The 19,055-nt window shown below is 50.1% G+C and overlaps 1 protein-coding gene across 8 annotated transcripts in view; it reads left to right on the forward strand.

The window, feature by feature from the left end:
• Positions 1-19,055, forward strand: part of raskol (Ras GTPase-activating protein raskol) — a 264,298-nt gene that overhangs the window by 191,334 nt on the left and 53,909 nt on the right. For 2 of the 8 annotated variants that reach the window (XM_025300968.1, XM_025300969.1), the window contains exon 1: positions 559-2,163. The exons of the other annotated variants lie outside the window; for them this stretch is intronic. In XM_025300968.1, the coding sequence (XP_025156753.1) occupies positions 1,251-2,163 (913 nt within the window). In that variant the 5' untranslated portion in view covers positions 559-1,250. Of the gene's footprint in view, positions 1-558; positions 2,164-19,055 lie in introns of those variants that run through there. 8 annotated transcript variants of the gene reach the window in all.

The following is a 19,055-nucleotide window of genomic DNA, read 5'->3' on the forward strand; positions in this document are numbered from 1 at the left end:
AATCCGGAAAAGCCACGGATAAATAGAAGCAGCCTCGCTCTCAAAGCATGCGCGGCTATCGAGCGCGGACTCAAAGGAGAGGGACGTGCGCGCAAAATACATTCAAGATACAAGAGAGAGTTCTCAAGAGCTCACGCGGCGGAAGTTCACGAGCCGAGTACACGAAGAGAGAGGCGCGTAAAGCACGAGCGCTGGATAAAACGCGCGCGGAATAACAGAGGAGAAAAGACTCGTTCGCGGAAGAGACGAGCCCGCCGCCGCCGCCACCGCGAAGAGGAGGACCCACGACGGAGGAGTCGTGCGCGCGCGTTCACGGTTCAACGCCTCGCGTCATCCTCGCGTTGTATCGCAGCGCGCGCGCGCGGGGATAACGCAGCCAGCTGATATTCGTCTCGTGGTGCCTCGTAACGACGCACGTGCCGTCTCTCTCGCTGCCTTCGCTCTCGGGACGCCGAGCTGCTCGATAGTTCGTCTATATTTAGCGCGTGCACGTCGCCCCGTCGAGAAGCAGAGAGACAGAGAGCGAGAGAGAGAGAGAGAGAGAGAGAGAGAGAGAGAGAGAGAGAGAGAGAGAGAGAGAGAGAGAGAGAGAGAGAGAGAGAGAGAAGACGGACGGCTATCCCGAGGAGACCCGGTCGACCCGGCGATCTCTCGAAAGGGCCGTCACGGGAAACTGATCCGATCGAGAGAAAGAAAGAAGGAAGAAGAAGAAGAAGAAGAAGAGAGCGCGAGAGAGGGACGCGCGGGACGTAATCATTGTTATTACCGCGACCCTGAAGATCCTATGCACCCGATCCAGCCTCTCGGGTTAATCCGCGACTTCTCCGCGACGACGAAGGCGTGTCCCTCCTCCGCACGAGACGTCCTCGTTGGCCAGCCGCAGCCAAGCGGGGTCGGATCGGCGAAGTACTCTCGGGGTAGCTGAAGACGCGTAGAGTCCCAGTCTGCGGTGGGCCCACGTGTCGCGTTCGGCTGAAATAGCGGAGCGAGCGACGAGCGATAGCCGGTGGCGAGAATCAAGATAACGCGCGCGTGCGTATCGAGGTTAGCTGATAAGAAGAAGAAGAAGAAGAAGAAGAAGAAGAAGGGAGGAGGCGCGATACATCGTACAGGAACGCGTGCTTCTCTCCTCGCGGAGGTGTCACAAGACGCGCGCGGACGCAGTGCCATGAACGATGACGACGGGGCATGACTGCATGAGGGCGCGGCTGCCACATCGCCACGAAGAGCAGCGGGAAATGTGAAGAGTCATGCTGAACGGCGAGAACCCCGAGGAGTCGCCGAAGAGGCGGTCCACGTTCTACGTGTCGCTGGACGGCGGCGAGCCGGCGCGACAGCCGGCCGGCAGGCTGAGCAAGGGCCACTCGACGGACGGCGACAAGTTTGTGTGCAACACCTTCCCCATCGGCGGCGCGTCCAAGACGGCCGCGAGCGCGCCGAGCGGTGCCTCGTTGACGCGCACCTTGAGCAACAATGACGGCCTCTCGGCGAGCGCGCGGAGGAGCGCGGCGGCGGACGAGACGCTGCCGGAGGCTGCGAGGGGCAAGGTGCAATCCTTGACGAGGATCTTCGAGGCGTCCAGGTGCGAGCGAGGTGCGGCCGTGGCACCCGCTGCGCAGGCCGAACAAAGGAAGAAGGTGGAGAGGACGAGGTCCTTCAAGACCATCGAGCGTTTCCAGAGCCGCTTCGCCGGCCGGAAGGAGTCCAGCAGGAAAGACAGTCGGCTGAACAACACCATCGCCTGCTTCGAGCTGGAGGACCACGCCAACGGCAGAAAGAAGCCGGAGAACGCGGACGATAAGTCGGCGAGGGTCGCCATCGCCGCCACCGAGCCGGCGGGCCCCAAGTCGACCGGGTCGACCGCGCGCGAGTACAGACTCGCTCAGCAAGAGTCTTGCAAGAGCAAGCAGAACACGACCCTGACGAACCTGCTGATCCGCAGAACGCACAGCACCAAGTTGGCCAGGAGCAACAGCACGTTGGTGCGAATCGGCAGGCACGCCTCGGTCGATAGTCCTGGGACGGCGGCCGAGAAGACGAGCCATGCTGACGCGAGGTACAAGGACGAGGATGCCACCGAGGAGGATGCCGCGGTCGCCGACGACGAGTGCGTCGAGTCGTCGGTCTTCGAGGACGCGGACGTCGACGGCGGGGTGCATTCAGGTATCAGGACTCTGTGTGGCGCGTCGCGCTAATCTGGATCGTCCTCCGTCTGGATGAGGAATGAAGCGCGCGCGCGCATGTTCTTCGGCATCTTTACGAGGGAAAGTCGCGCGAACGGCCGCGTCGCTCGCTTATCGATGATCGATGCCGATTGGTATCGCGGGTTGATACCGATACCGATACCGGGGATCGATCTCGAGTCGGCTTGTCCGGGCGCCTTGCATTCCGGAGCGGCATTGCATTCCGCGGCGATTTAAAAATGGCCGCGCCTTTAGGAGTCTCCCTCGTCGCGAGGTAATTCTCGAAAATGAACTCTCGCGACGAAGTTTCCTCGGGACGGTCTGGACGTCGGGAAGCATCTCGGCGAGGCAGTCCGCGTGGCAGTATTTAGGGATGTTTGGTTTCATTTTCCTACTCGGTAGCAACAAAACGAAACATTGCTTCCGCAAAACCAAGTACGACACATGTCGCTGCAAGTTTCTACGTCGAAAACGTTCAAACGACACACCGGTGTCGCTGTTAATGCTGCGCTCCTTCCAGATCTATCCGGACTGCATTGTGATTATATCTCTTTACGATAGCAAATGAATATTTATTTTAACTTAACCACTTAACCTAACCTAACCTAACCGAACCGAACCCACCGCGACGTAATCGCTCTATCTTCTAACTTAAAACATTTACACTAAAAAAATCAGGTGACTAGAGTGTCGGGTAAACAAGTACACGATCGCAGTACGTTGACTCAACTGGAAAAGTAGTGATAATATTATCAGCGATAGCATTATATTTAAATCCCCCCGCCAGCAGCGACTTCTTCGCCGGCGGAAATTCATTTTGCATCGGTCGAAGTATTTTTACCAAGCTTTTCATGGCGACGAGACGTAAATGCTTTCCAAAAGTTCACCCTCCTTTATTTTACACGCTGCTCGAAACTTGATTTTATCACTTTGTCTCATGCTTTATCTTACGCTGCGCAAGAGAAGTCGCCTGGATCGCGACCAGGAGGCGTCCAGCGGCTGGAAGTATATCGCAGTATCTCTCGTACCTCGGCCTGCGCGTAACGATCGAATAGCTGGCTATTAAACGGTAAGCCACTCGCGGGATAAATCATCGGAGCTCCACTTGAAATCGCGAGGTCGCCGGGACGATCTTCAAATAATCGGCCGGACGCACCGGTCCGGCCGAGCGGCTAACGAGCGCTAATTACCCACTTCCGGAGAATCTCTCGCTCTCGCGCGTCGCGGCCTTCTAAACGGTTTTTTGCCTCTCGGACTGCTCGGTAATTACGCGATAATCACATACCGCGCGTTCCACAAAGTCGCGTTTAGAGGAGGCACCTCGCGATTTATGGCGCGCTCGAGATTTTTATCGGCGTGCTCTCCGGGGGGGATTCACTTGATGAAATCAAGTCTGGTTGTCGGAGTATATTCGCGGCCGCGTGCGCCGCGAATTCGCCGTGGAAATGGGGATCTCGCCGACTGAGAACAGCGGCGTTGCCCCTGTTTGGCTGCGTACGAGGCGGGTAAAAGTAAAAATAGAAAATTATAGTCGAGATTGAAGGCAAAGACTGGAGAACGCCGGAGCGGAAATGGCTGTTGATTGATCGATCGTTTGCTTCTGCCTACGTGTGAATCGGAATATTTTTGTCAACCACTCGACAAGTCGCTCTTATAGTACACATTAAAAATACCTCGCATTATGTTTAAAGTATCAGCGCTTCGTCTTATCGCGGTCGCGTCTCAACTTTTGCGCCTGTGTAGAGAATTAGCTCTTTGACTGTGGAAGCAGAAGTCGTGCCGCCATCTTTGTGTTGAAAAGAAATGTCGAATTTTCCTTATGACATTATTATAAAGGTTTTCGGGGCCGCTGAATCCGAAATTGACGTCAACATTTCAAAATTCAAAATAATGGAATAAAAATTTTAAATATGAATTTTGAGAACATAAAAATAATACCACTTAAAAATTATAAAAACAAAAGAGATTAAAAGTTATTAGAACCCCCAAAAAAATTATAAAAACTATAAAAACAAAACAGATATGAAAATGAAATAAAAAACCTATAGATCCCCACCCACTTTCATGAAAATCCGATTGTGTCAAAAATTTTTACGCTCTGTATCAAATCCGCCATTTTGAAATTTGAAATTTTGATATTAAATTCGGATTCAGCGGCCCCAAAATCGTATACCCACTTCTATGCAAATAACAATAGCTTTATCATCTTTTTTCTTCGATGCGCGTATACGCGTCATCTACAGTCAAGGGGTTGTTAACTGAGGGATGAAAGAATCTCAGACAGTTGGAAAAATAATTCCGCTCGGCGGCAGCCGAGAGAGACGACGCAAGTGACTCAGGCGGGAATAAGCATTTCGGCAAGCAGTTTGTCTATTATTATCCGTCAGATTCCGCGCTTCGAGTGTAAACCTCCTCTTTCTCCCAGCGCACCCCCGCTCTCCGTTCGCGTCTTCACCCTCGCGCTTCGCGGCGCCCCGTAAAGCGATCTTGATGATGATCGGCAGAATTTAACGGGGCGGATCTAATGCCACCGAGAATCTCATTATGATATGGAAGAATCAACTCGAGGAATGCGCGCGTACACGAAGCAAGGCAGCCAGCTAACTCTTCCTCCTCCTCCTCCTCCTCCTCGTCCTCCTCTTCGGTAGTCGATCTTCCCTCTCGCTCGACGCGCGAGAAGGATAAACGAGCGAGTGCGAATGATAATAAGCGGAGCACACGAATAACAAGCGATTCGCACGCCATCCGCCCCGAGAGGAGAGCCGTTCGCGGCTCTCTCTCTCTCTCGCGGTCGCTCGCGACTCGAGAGAGTCGACGACGGATCCCACTCGCGCCGGTCTGCCGCTCGATCGCGCGCAGCATCCGCGTCGCGATCGGGCCACTCGAGTACACCGCGGTATCTCGCGAGAACGGGAGATCCGCAGCCTGATAAATGCGCGATTCGATAGCCGCGAGCCGTCGCTGTCGCGTGTCGCGAAGAAGAGAGCCGCGCGCACGTAGCGGTCGTTCGTTCCGTGCCGGAGCGTAGAGGGGTGTAAATTAGGCCGAAGGCGTCTCGCGCGGACGTCTCGCGTCGGCTAAATGCAACCCGATGCACTTGGCGCGGGCGACTTATCGCCCGTCGTTGTCGAGTCTCGTCGGATCAGCCGGGATGATCAGCGCGCGTCGCCGGAGCGAAAGCGAGCGAGCGAGCGAGCGAGACCGCCGCGCAGCCGTCCTCTCCTCTCTCTCATCCTCGTTCACGTCCCCCGATCGATCAGTCGATCGACCATCGATCTGTTTATGCAAAGTTGGCGCGATAAGAGCCTTCCGCAGGACGCGAAGAAGAAGAGCGAAGAGGCGAGGAAGAGAGAGAGAGAGTGTCTCCGTGCGACGAGATTTAGCGCGATTCACGCGCTGCCTCTCTCTCTCTCTCTCTCTCTCTCTCTCTCTCGGGGCGGCAGCGTCGGTTAGATAACGCGTCGTGCGTCGGGCGCAATGAGCGCCCGGTAAATACAGCGGACAGGCCGAGTGACGGAAATGAGACGGCCGGCAGGTTCCTCGCCGGGCGGTGGGCCCGGCCTCGTAAATTGGGCCGAGCGCCGCGCCGCGCCGCGCGGAGATCGAATTTCGCGATTCCGCGCCGTCGACGGATTTCAGCCGACCGGCCGGCCGGTCGGCCGTAATACCGTTACGCCGACAGAAAGAGCCGAACGCGCGGCGTCTCTTATTTCTCGTGGCCGATCGGACCGAGGACCGTGTTAATTAAAGAACCGCGGAATCGCATGCGTTCGCTCGTAACTTCTCCTCGGACGAGTCATTACTCTCCGTTCTCTCCCTCTCCCTCTCTCTCTGTCGCTCTCTTTCATGAGCCGCCGACGCGAGGACGGAAACGTGAAGCTCGCCTGGCGAAAAGGGAGGTCGGGCTACATCGAACGCGATCGTGGATATGCGTGGATGGCACTCTTGACCTTTACCGGAGGCATCGGCTGCTCTCTCGCACGTCCTACGCTCCTCTCTCAGACGTAAAGTCGGGGGACAGCTGGCCGGCCGAGATTTATCGAGTTACAAAGTCCTTCTTTTTCTTTGCCGTTGCGGTGTCGTCGTTCACGGAGATCCTCTCCGCTTGGCGGAGAGCTGCCGAAAGTCTTGGGAGGGATCCTCTATCGTCGAATTGACGAGATTTCCTTTCTTATCAGCGCTCGCGATTCGCGCGATGGATCTCTCCGGTCCGCCGGCGATTAGGGCTAACATCCCGGAGGGGCCGGGGCGCAGACGTTATTTTCGGCGGAGGTTGACGAGATTAATAAGCCCGGCAGGAATGCGGACCCCCGAGATTTTTCTAACTAGTTTCGTGCGTCCGGACACGTGGCCGCACCGGGAGCCCCCACTGTTCACAAATCGCGCGCCGCGCCGCGCCGGCGGAGGGACCTGCATCGACATTTCGGGAACCTACTTATGCAGGACCCGTCGCCCGTTCAACCACCTGCCCTCCTCGGAGGCTCCAGCTCCGAAGAAAAAGTCCCGGCGCACGATGCGCGTTACGGTCCCCTCGCTCAGACTTCCCCGCGGCAGCCTCGCGCTTCCGTGCTCCTCCGAGCGCGCTCCTCCAGCGTTCCCTCGGAGTTCTTGCCGGGTAGATCGTGCCTAGTCGGGGGGGGGGAGGGTTGGGTTGGACCAACTCGGGGTGCGACAATGAAGATGATGATGATGATGATGATGATGAGACCTGGCAAAAATAGTGCAAAAATTGAGGGAATTAAATTTAGCTAATAATAGGAAATCAGAGCGTCTCGTCCTGATGTCAAAGGACCTCTTTGCACGCGCCTTTTTCTTGCCCTTTCTTATCAGGGAAGCTCGGGCGAAACGTTTGGATAAACTTGTTCGTAGATAATCGCATTTTCCACTTGGAAGACTCTCGCTATTGTCGCCTGCGAAGCTCGCGGAGATAGTTTTCTATTTTCGCGATATATTAAACGTGTGTATGTGTGTGTGTGTGTGTGTGTGTGTGTGACCCGTAAGTCCACGGATATCCAGCGCGACAGTTAGTCGCGATAATAACAAATTAATGGATATTGCGTGGGATGTTAGACTCACGCTCGTTCGTGTGGCGTGCGAACGCGTCGCGCGTCTTTTCTGTCTCTCTCTCTCTCTCTCTCTCTCTCTCTCTCTCGCGCGCGCGCGCTCTCGGTACGTTCCGTGTAACGTCTGCGATAAGCGCACTTTGCAGGGACGCCATAAGGCGCGGTGTAGATACCGCGCGATATTGCCTGCTGGACCATATTGCGACAGCGGAGAGAAAAGGGGAAAGAGATATCGCGTCGTCTCGCACACACCACCGGCGGCGTTTATCTGCCTGGAGCTTTCGAGGATTTCATCGCGCGTCGCGGAGCTGATTTTTCCCGCTCGTCCCCGACACTCTCTCCGATTTTCCACGTAAGAAGACTAGTTTCTCGCTGCGATCGTCGCCGATCGATCTCGCGGACGAGTATTTAAGAGATTCACTCGAGTGTCTCTCTCTCTCTCTCTCTCTGTCTCTCTTTTGTTTCTTTTTCTCCTTCTCTCCTTCTCTACTCGATTCGCGTTCTATTTCTACCGCTCAGCTTGTCGTCTCCGTGAAAAATCGCGATGACACCGCAAACTGCGGCGTCCGCCTGGATGAAGGAGAGCGTTTCGCTCCTGATCTCTCTCTCTTTCTCTCTCTCTCCCTCCTCGTGATTTTTTCTCTTTTTTTACACGAGCGAGGAAATCCTCGGGATCAGTCGCGGCGTGGAAGAGACGCGCGGGACTAACGGCAGCAACGCGCGCCGGTATCCGGCGAATTTTCCCGTCGTCCGTCGCGATGCAAAAATAGCCAGAGGCGACGATGCGAATTAATGGCTCCTTTTTCCGGTTCGTCAAATCAATCCGCCCCGTCTGCGCGCGAATGTGATTGATCTTCCGGACGATTGCTTAACACGAGCCGCGCGACTTTTAACGTCGATAACGTGCAAGAACGACAAGTCGGGGGTACAACTCGCGATACGCTCTCAGAGCTTGTGAAAAATTATCATCCGCGCGAAACGCTCTCTTTGTCGTTTCCGCGTGTTAACCTCGAGATCAATATTCCGCGGCGGTCTAACGAGCCGCGATAACGTACGACGAGGCGCACGTATCTCAATAACGTTAATGCGCACGATAATGACGCGGTCCATTACGCGGCCGACGCGTCGGCCTAATCGTCTCAATTTGTGTCTCGGTGATGTCACGCGATTAATTTCCCAGTGCCCTCGTAGCGTGACAATTTCGTCGCCTTTGGAAGAAAGCCGGGTCTCTGGGACGGAATTCTCACACACGGATTATCTTAATCATGCACATGTACATATAGGATGTTTAAAAAAAGAGACTCAAGCTTTAAGGACAGATAGTAGTCACAAAATGAAGAAAAAAAAGTGCCTGCTGAACATGCGAACAATTATTTCTCTTATAACAATTAAAGCAAATGACTTACTCGCTTCTAATACGGCACGACCGTACACGAAACGCATCTCTCTGCCATTTCTTGATCAGAGAGATACTATTTTGTTTAGAGACTATGTTTTAGGCACGCTTTAATTAAAATTAATAACTCCGACAATATTAATTTTTCGAGTCATGTTTGCGAGGACTCTTTCCCTCCATTTCGCGCGTGCTGCCTGTACCTAAAGTCCCGAGCCCGTTTTTTTAAACACCCTGTACATTCCGTACGCGCGAATCACCTCGCCGCGCCGGTTGCGTTGGACTTCATCCGCGGGATTCGAATTTCGCTGCAATCGGGCGAATCGATACCTCGCGGCGGCTCAGCAAGCCGCGATAACGGGCGATGGGGCGTACATATCAGTAACCTTAATGCACGCGATAATGACACGGTCCATTTTGCGCGGCCTCGCGGACCACCGCGCCGCCGCGCTCGTCTAATCGTCTTCGTCGACCTACGGCGGTCTCGCCGACCGGCGAATCGGGACTTTTCAAGGCGTGCGCGCGCGCGTTGCTCAATGCAGCTCTCGTTATGAAAGCATTTCGACACGGTGTTACTTAATTACGGCCAATCGTGCCTGTCTGACTCGCACCGTGGCCTTACGTTCCGTGCGACGGTGCAATTTTACGCCGATGAAATCGCTCTCGCCCGCCCGCGCTCGCTCGCTCATTGTTCGCCGGCGCTCCGGAGGCGTCGCGAGCCTGACGCGGACGCGGCGGATTTTGCAGAGGATGAATCGAAGTGCTTTCGCGTATCGTCGTCCTTGCACAGATTATCGTGCTGATAATTTCTGATAAGTCAGATGAATAAATAACTGAAAGTTAGATGCAACGACGTAAGGTAAATGTTCCAGTAACCGGACATTTAAGCGTGGGTCGTCACAAAAAAAATAATAATATAATAATAATAATAATAATAACCCTTAGGAAAATTACTTTAAATTTTCAAATTATTAATACTTATGGTTAACTGTAAGTAATTTATAGTTGACTATAAGTAACTTTAGGTGACTATAAGCAACTCCAATTAACTTTAAGTTAATTGGAACATCTTAAGTAATTTTTCCTAAGGGAATAATCTAAGGGAATAATAATGAGAATAGTTTTGATATAAATATTTGCATTTATTCGAAAACTTAAGATTCCCTTAAGTAGAGAAAAATTATTTAAGCCAATACATATAGGGTGTCCCATTTTTAAGGACCCACTCAAATATCTCAGAAACACTGCGTTAAATCGAAAAATGCTTAAGACAAAAGTTGTTTGAAGGGGGGAGGGCTTGAAAGGGGACATGAGACAGCGATAGCATTTGGTTTATAGATGGCTCTACTTTCGAGATATTCACTGATCATCAATTTTCTTAAATGGAAATCTCAATTTTTTATTATATCATCTTTTTCTACCAATTAATTTGAACAACTTGACCTTTTGTCTGAAACACTTTTTTATTTGCTCAATATATTTTGAGATATTTAAGGAAAACTTGGTAACTTTTCCAGCATTTACCTTACGATATCGCGCTAACTATTCGTCGAAAGAAAAAATATTACTAGACTTTTTTACTTTATTTACTATCAAGAATATACCATTATAATAGTGTTCTAACTTTTATTAATTTAATAATTTTGAAATTTCCAAAGGTCGATAAGTTAATAAAAGTTAGGGCACTATTATAATAATATATTCTTGATAGTAAATAAAGTAAAAAAGTCTAATACTATTTTCTCTTTCGACGAATAGTTAGTGAGATATCGTAAGGTAAATGTTGGAAAAGTTACCAGGTTTTCTTTAAATATCTCAAAATATATTAAGCAAATAAAAAAAGTTTCAGACAAAAGTCGTTTAAATTAATTGGTAGAAAAGATATAATCAAAAACTGGGATTTCCATTTGAGAAAATTGATAATCAGTGAATATCTCGAAAGTGGTGCCATCCATAAACAAACAAAATGCTATCGCTGTCTTATGTCCTCCTTCAAGCCAACAACTTTTGTCTGAAACATTTTTCGATTTAACGCAGTGTTTCTGAGATTTTTGAGGAGGTCCTTTAAAATGGGATACTGTATATCTATTATTGATGAAATATCTACATACGTAATGAAACACGTTAATGTACCAGTAACCGGACAGTTGAAATAGGTTATGGCCCAATGTTCGGACATAATTCGTCCCAGTGTCTGACCGCAATTAGAAAATTAGTATGTGCTAACGGGAAATAATATAAATATAGATGCTATCTCTTAATGAATTTATTAACGATTGACCATTATTTTGCCAAATCATAGACGCATACTTTTTTAATTAATTTTTATTTTTACACAAAAGTATCCCATTGAGTGTATCTTTTTCCAATTAATTGTCAAATATTGGAATTTTTTTATAATAATTATTACTTCCATTCATTATTGTTAAAATAAATAGCGAATATTTTTTTTCAAAGTGGCCGGCCATTGGGACGTTTACCTTAGACGCGGACATATAAATAAATAAGCAGAATGGAAAGTCGCATAAAATAAATCACCCGCGCTCGGCGGCAATGAAGGTTCGGAACGAAAGACTTCTTTTTCAATCGCTTGCAGGCTGCTTCAAGGACAAAAGATCGGAGAGTGTGCGTCATTCGTGATCGCATGGCAGCACGTAGCGTAACGTGAACGTGAGGTCCCGTTGATTAAAGCGAGCTGGCGTTTGAACGTAGGTGCAAAACGAGGATTAATTGAGATCTACTCGAATCGCTTCGCCGATTTGCACAATTGTTGGCGTGCGGCTAATTGTTCGCTCGAGAAGCCCCCCTCCCCCTCCCTCCGAGAGATCGCCAGCCTGCCGAGCGGCCGAAAATAAAACGTCGGGATTTATGTCACTCGTAAACGACCCGCGTCTTACGCAAGCCTTGTGCCGAGCATTCGGACGTTGGTGCGAAAGACCCGGCTGAGAAAATTCAACGCGATCGCCTGGAATTGTTAGCAGCGATCGACACTCCCCGATTAATTTCTCGTTTACGAATCTCTTCGGAGCACGACCGAAGTGCTCTCGTACCGATCGGTCTCGGCACACGCTATTTACGGCCGATTCGTGTGGCACACAACGTAATGTTGGAGCCGAGGTTGTTCTGTTAGCCGAGGCGAGCTATAACAGTCGACAGACCGCAATTACTCCAAGTGAGAGGATTTCTTTCCTTTCGCCCCGCGGCGGCGGCGGCGGCGGCGGTGGCGGCGGTGGCGGTGCGTGAGAACGGCGAACGCGCGCGCGATCGCGCAGAATACCGCCGCCGAGTGCATGTCAAAAGTCGGTAACGAAACCTGTTATTTTTTAATACCCGGTCATTTCGCCGAGTTTTATCGCGGTTGATCTCGCCCAGGGAACCTGGCGGGAACGCTCTCCTCCCTCGGGAGGGAGCTCCCGACGCGGAGCGGATTCTGCAGCTTGTGAGACTCGCCCGAGTCGCGGAAGACCTCGAGTTCTCGCGCCGACGTCAAACGCATCGCGAAATTCACCAGGTGTAATCAACCGTGCGCTCGGAGGCACGTCGATCCTCGTCCTCGAGTAGGGGGGGAGGGAGGGAGGACGCACGAGCCTCCCGCCATTCACGGGGCCTGCTCCGGACGCGCACGCGGAAATGAAAGATATCCTTTTAATTCCGAGGACACGAAGCGTAAGAGAAAAGTTGAAGTTAAGAGGCATGTCGTGGCGTTGAGGAGGCCAATAGTGTCGATACTCTGCCGGTTTTCCGCGCTCTCGCGCGGAATAAGTGAGGCATTAGAGTGCACGTGGAGATTTTTATCGACTGCGTTTCTAGATTTATCGTTTTATATCGATGCTCGACTTCATCGATTGCTTCTCGCTGGTATCGTCGATATTTAATCGTTGGTATTATTGTCGATAATTTTCTACGATTCACGCTGTTATTTGTTAATTATTCTCTCTTTCTTAATTATTATTTTATTTTCTTACTTCCTTTTATTGGATACTTTCTGCGTGAGATTTGCAGCAACTACTCGTGGCTGGTTTATTCACCCCACGTCCTGTCTGTTTCTCTTTCCTAAGCTCCCTTTCCTAAGAAAAATTAACAGGGCGCTGGTAAGGGCCTGATTATTTTTCTCCAATATTAATCGGGCCCTAGTAGAGATAGAATGACAAGGGCCCTGCGAGATGTGTAAATTAAATAGTTTAACGACAATATTCCTATAAAGGGAATATCCTTATATTAGAAGGGCCTTATGAGGAAATATTTTTATTATTGTTTGGGTAAAAATATTCGTTTTTTTCATTCCAAGAAATTTAGACTGTAAAATAAAAATCTTGCTACTGTTCTTATTCAAGTTTGCTACATTTCAAAAAGAAGGCAATACTAGAAAAATCCTTGGAAGGGACTAATAAATACGGCAACTAATAAAATTTGTCTTTAATTGTAGCATAATAAAAAAATCTTTAAAAGAACCAGATAGAGAGAGACAGAGAGAGAGAGAGAGAGACAGAGAGAGAGAGAGAGAGAGAGAGAGAGAGAGAGAGAGAGAGAGAGAGAAAATACCTACTAAAACAATACTAAATTATGACAAATTTTATTACACCCTTTAGATCTTATTAATTTTCTATAGAAAAACTTGATTTTGTGTATCTAAAGCGTCCTCTCAAAAGATCCTTCTAACGAAACATCCCTTTTTAGGGCATCCTACTTTCAGCCTTATCGGGGCCTTATGCTTCATGAGGATGGCCTTAACGATTTTTTGCTCGGGTTATTTCTTATTTCCTCGCAGCTCGATATCTGGCCGATAATTATTCGGGGAAAATAGCGTAATATCAATAGCGACAGCTAATATCACATGAACACTTTGAGCGCTGAATTTCCCAAAAGTTTCTAACCATTTTTGACCGAATTAATAATGATCAGTGTTTGACTAAATCCGCGCAGGAGGAGGCAAAAACCGCGTTTTCCCTTCGCTTGACTCTCGCCGACATGTATCCGGAACCTCTGACCGCGATTTCCCGTGCGCCTCCGATCGGCGATCGGCCCACTGAACTTTGACCCATTTCGCCAGGCGCCGCGGCGACGCGGTGCCTCGGCCAGTCCCCCCGCACAGCTGTGCGTCTCGTTTCCCTCGCGGTCCATCGATCGCGCGTGGCGCCATTAACGAGCGGCGGGTTTACGCGAACCGAACGTCAACAATGCACGCGCACGTCACTCCGTACAGGCGTGCCCGAGCGTTTTTGTGTGTTTTCCCTGGCGGGAGGCGCGATCGGACGCGTCCCACACACATACACATGGTGAACGGACGCGTCGCAGAGTTCCCGGAAGTCCCCATAAGCGGGCGGAGGTGCGCCGCGCCGACGCGACGATTTTTCCAGACCAAAGATAGAAATCGCGCGGACGTCGCGTCCGTCCGTCTTCAGGGATTGGATGCCCTCGCCGGCCGCGGCCAACCACGACGCGCCGCGTGCACGAAGCTCGACAATAAGTATGCTAATTTTCCCCGGTCGCTGCACTCCAGTTTTCCGAAGTCGATAGCCCGCGACGTCGCTCTGTACAGGGCGACGCAAGAGAGTCGGCCGCTCGACGGCGGACGTCGTCGAAAATTCATTGCGATTCTCCGGCGGAACGAGAGGGAGGGTGGAAGCTTTTCCATTTTTCCACTTTGCACTTTTTGCACAAGCGTGCTATTCCTGACCAAAGTTTCTTTTGCTAAACACGCAACGACGAATACCCGCGCGCGCGCGCATGACTGAAAAACGAGCAGCAGGATTCTTCTTCTCGGGACGCGAACGGCGATTGCATATCGCGACACATTTTTCCATCGCATCTCGCGATGATCCACTTTGCGGTGCGCGCAGCAGCTGGCTTTATCAAGTTCAATGCGGCCCGCGAACGGACGTGACGCAACGGTACGCCTCGGAAACGCGAGGCGATACTGCAGTATTTACCGCCGACTGATTATCGCCATAAATTAACTTCCCCCGCCGTGATCGCCGCGGCGCGGCGACGGCGGGCGAACAGGCGAAGAGACAAATTAACCTCGAGGTACTCGCTCGTGCGAGTGCATTTCCGGCGGCTGAGTCTCTCTGGAAAATCGATGTCGCTCGCGAAGGGACGCAATTCTCCCGCGAGTTGCGTCGGCGAGTTCTCTCCTCGCGCTTGTCGCCGCGACGAGAATCGCCGATGTGATCCCGACGTAATCGTCCACACATACACGCAGCTTCCCTCGTTTCATCGCGCTGAATGGAGCGGCCGGAAGCGTGACATCAGGCAGACGCGCGACGAGCGAGCGAGCGAGCGAGTGAGTGAGTGAGTGAGTGAGAGCGAACGCTCGATGAGTTCCGCGGAAAATCGCGCCGCGCGCGCTACACGTGTCCTACAAATACGCGGCGAGCCGCCATTAAGGCGATATAACGGTCGACACAAATGCATTGTCGAGGACGCGATCAATTGAGACGGCTATTTGCCGCGTGCTCTCTCGGCGGGATCGGGAGCGCGCGTCAAATCGCGCGCGGGTGAAAACGAAACTTTACACGTCGCCTCGCTGGAAGGGAAGGAGGAAGGGCCCTCCCTCGCCTCTCCCTCTCCCGCTGATATCGCGACGCGCGGAATTGGCAGATAATAGCGCGCGCGTGAACAACGCGCGTAACAATACTCGAGAATGAAAAAGGACGCGCAGCAGCGACGCAGCCGCGGACGCCGCGAAGCGGAGCGGAGCGGTGCAACGAACCCGACGCGATTAATTGCAACAGCTGATTAGCAGCGCGCAGGCGCGATAACGTAATAACGCAATTAATCTCGCAATTGTAATTGATCGGCGCGTCGTACTTTCTACTTTCGCGCGCTCGCGTCCCGATTACGCAACACGGCGTCGTCGTCCTCCCCCTCCCCCCTATCGTCCACTCGCGTGAATCATCCTCGCGACCGCGGACGTGATATCGCGAACTGATCGCAACTGCATTGTCGCTTCCGCCTTTTAGCTCCCGTTAATCGGACAATCGATTAGACCCCCCACTTCGTGTTGTATTCGTCGAGAACATCGCCTTCCGGAGCAAAAAATTGTTAGGGCCATTCTCATGAAGCATATAAGACCCCGATAAGGCTGAAAGTAGGGTGCTCCGGAAAAAGGGATGCCTCATTATTACCACATCAGGCCCCGAGATGGATCTTTTAGGGATACCTTTTAGATTTTACGAAATAAGGTTTTGATAAGGACAGCTGAGAAGGATCCTATAGATAGGATCCTATAGAAGGATTTTCTAAGGATGCCTTAAATCTAATAAATAAGGCTTCGATGAGGAAAGCTGAGAAGGACCTTGGAAGAACTTGTTAGGGATGCCTTAGATTTTACGAAATAACGCTTTATTCATTGAAAACTGATATGTGGGCCTTAAGAGGATCTTTTAAAGATACTTTTTAAGATACAAAATCAAATTTTGTTATAGAAAATTAATAAAATCTGAAGCGTATAATAAAATTGTCGTAGTTTAATATTATTTTAGTAGGCTTGCTCTATCTGGTTTTTTTAAAGATTTTTTTATTACACCGCAAAAACAAATTTTATTAGTTTTATTAATTGCCACATTCATTAGTTTCTTCCAAGGATTTTTCTAATATTGCCTCGTTTTGAATTGCAATAAATTTCAATAAAAACAGTAGTAGGATTTTTATGTGTAAAGCATGCTATATTTTAAAATAAAAATTCTTGTTGTATACTAACAAGGTTATAAAAAAAAAAATAAAGAAATTAACAGTCTAAATTTCGTGGAATGAAAAGAACGAATATTTTTGCTCAAGGAATGATGAAAATATTTCCTTATAAGATCCTATTAATATTGCCTTATAAAATCCTGTTGATATTGCCTTACAAGGCCCTTATAATATTGCCTTATAAAGACCTGAGAATTAAACTATTTGTTATACATCTTGCAGGGCCTTTGTCTTTCTATCCCTACTAGGGCTCGATTAATGTTAGAGAAAAATAATCAGGCGCTTACCAGAGCCCTATTAATTTTTCTACTCAAGAGAACGTTCAAATACACAGACACGTCCGTTTTTCCCGAGAGTTTATCCCGTTCCTCAAAAGCATGATTCTTCGAATGTCGAGAACAACAGCGGTTCCTCTCCACGCATTTTCTCACGGCGAAAATCTGCTTCGACCGTCAGCCCACCCCCTGCCTGCCCCCCGGAGTCACGAGTCGCGATTTCTCCAAGCGGACGATAAAAGCGCGCAAGAAGACTCGCGGCGCGAATTATCGATCGCGCGAGAGAAGCGACTTTCCACTGACGAAAGACCATCCATCCGTTAGCTACCTGCCTTCGTCAATCGACATCCCCGCTCGCAATCCGCCGTCAATAGCTAATTAAAGCTGCGGTCGAATTCGCCGGCGGTGCTCGCGGTTTGCCTCCTTCGCGTCCTCCGAGCTCGTCTCATCTCGTCTCCCGTGTCATCTCGTCCCGTCGAGCCGCGTCCTGCCGGAGCGAAAATTACAAACCGCAACTTTACCGGTCGCGCAGAGCACGACCCGCGAGCGCGTTTCCGTCTTGGCGAACGGAGTCTCCGTGGCGCAGTGAATGCCCTCGTTTGTCGGGCCCGCTCGCGAGTTAATTACGCCGCCGCGCCGCGTCCGATCGGACTGCCTTCACTCGCGTCGCCCTCGTCCTGCTGCCCCCTCTGCCTCCCGGAGGAGGCGGGTTTAATTAATTTAATTAGCGCGCTCCGTGTCATCGACGCTGGAATCGAAGAGTCGCTCGCAGTCTCTCCACTCGGCCGCAAATTTCTCGAGCGCGGTCGAAACGCGCTCTCCCTTCGCGTCGATCTGCATAATTACGCCGCTCGATGAGGATCGTCCTCCATTGTCGGTCGGACCCATAAATTCGCCTTGGTCGCTCTGCAGACACCTGGCGAGCAAAAAGAACACGTTCGCAGCGTCCTTCATTTGCGGGAAGTGTCCCTCGCCTTGCCACCTTTTCTATTTTTTTTTGCTCGCCTTAACCCTTTGAGGTATAGTGGGAAGTATACTTACCACCTATTTATTCTCACATTTTCATGAAATATTTCACATTTGAGGGATTCTTGTCGGGTTTCTTGCGTTTTTTAGCTTCTTATATGATATGGGGACATACGTGAAAGGTTGAAAAGTGTTTCGCATAAGTTGCCTATTTATTATTATTATAAAACAAAGTGTGAAAAATACACATTTTTACAGAAGGAAAAAATCATTTTCCACGAACTATGAGTGAATTTTTTGCTCAAAATCAAGATTTGGGGGTTTTTTTTTGGGTCGCTGATTACGAATCTAAAGTCCAAATTCCAAAATTAATTTTCCAAGATGGCGGATCATAAAATTTTTATACGATTAGCTGAAATTGTACTTTGGTTAGCTTTCAAGGTCGCTGATTACGAATCCGAGGTCCAAAACTCATTGTTCAAGATTGCAGATTCAAGTTGGCGGATCATGGAATTTTAATATATTTACCTGACATTGTCTTCCGGTTAGTTCTTCAGGTTTTCGACTACAAATCTGAGGTGAAAAATGACGGCTTTGAAATGGAAATTGTGAATATCGATTTCGACCTCGATAATCCTCTGGTTACAGATTCTTATCAAGATTGTCGAAGTTTTCTCTTTTTTGGCCACCATCTCGAATTTGCTATCTTTAATTTTGAAAATCTGATAACAGATTTGTAATCAGCGATCATCCGAAAAACCCCACAATACCCATTGTCATCGAAATTATCGCGATTTTTCATATCTGTGTCCGCCATCTTGAATGTTGAAAATCTGATAACGAATTCGTCATCAGCGACCCCCAGAAACCCCCATATATAAATTTTCATGTGATGTGACTCGGGTATTTCTGAAAAATACGTACGTGCCTCAAAGGGTTTGTGACGCGGTCACGTAGCTAGGATCGTCCCGCCGCGCTCGAAGGAGATCCTATTCTCGCCGTCGCTATTTCTTCTTCGCTCTGTTGTTTACCGACTTCGTTCTGTCAGCTGGCCGAGCGCTCTCGCCGGGTCGATCGGACGAGACCCTCTGATAAACGTCCGTTTAGAAAGACGACACTCGCCGCATTCCACAGACGACGGCGCGCCCGCATAGCCGCGACCTCGTCGAGGACTCGGGACGCCCCGTGGAAGTGTTTCGGTCACGGCGACATTCGCGATTCACCGAGCGTTATCATATCCGAGCTATGCGCGTACCCCGCGCATGTGCGTCTCATTTGCGCAACGGCGCAGATAACGAGCGATGCCTTGATGCGTTGAAGGAAAGACACAGCCAGACGCACCCTGCAAACATCCCTCCCCCCGTGTAAAAAAAGATACCACTGAACAAGTTTTCGATCGACAAGTCGCGACTCTTCGGCAAGCTTCTCGCTGGAGTCTCGACGAGCAGAACGAGGTCTGTGCAAGAAGCGGCGCGAGATGCAG

The sequence above is a fragment of the Harpegnathos saltator genome, unplaced genomic scaffold (genome assembly GCF_003227715.2).
Source record: "Harpegnathos saltator strain DR-91 unplaced genomic scaffold, Hsal_v8.6 scaffold393, whole genome shotgun sequence".
NCBI classification, from domain to species: Eukaryota; Metazoa; Arthropoda; class Insecta; order Hymenoptera; family Formicidae; genus Harpegnathos; species Harpegnathos saltator.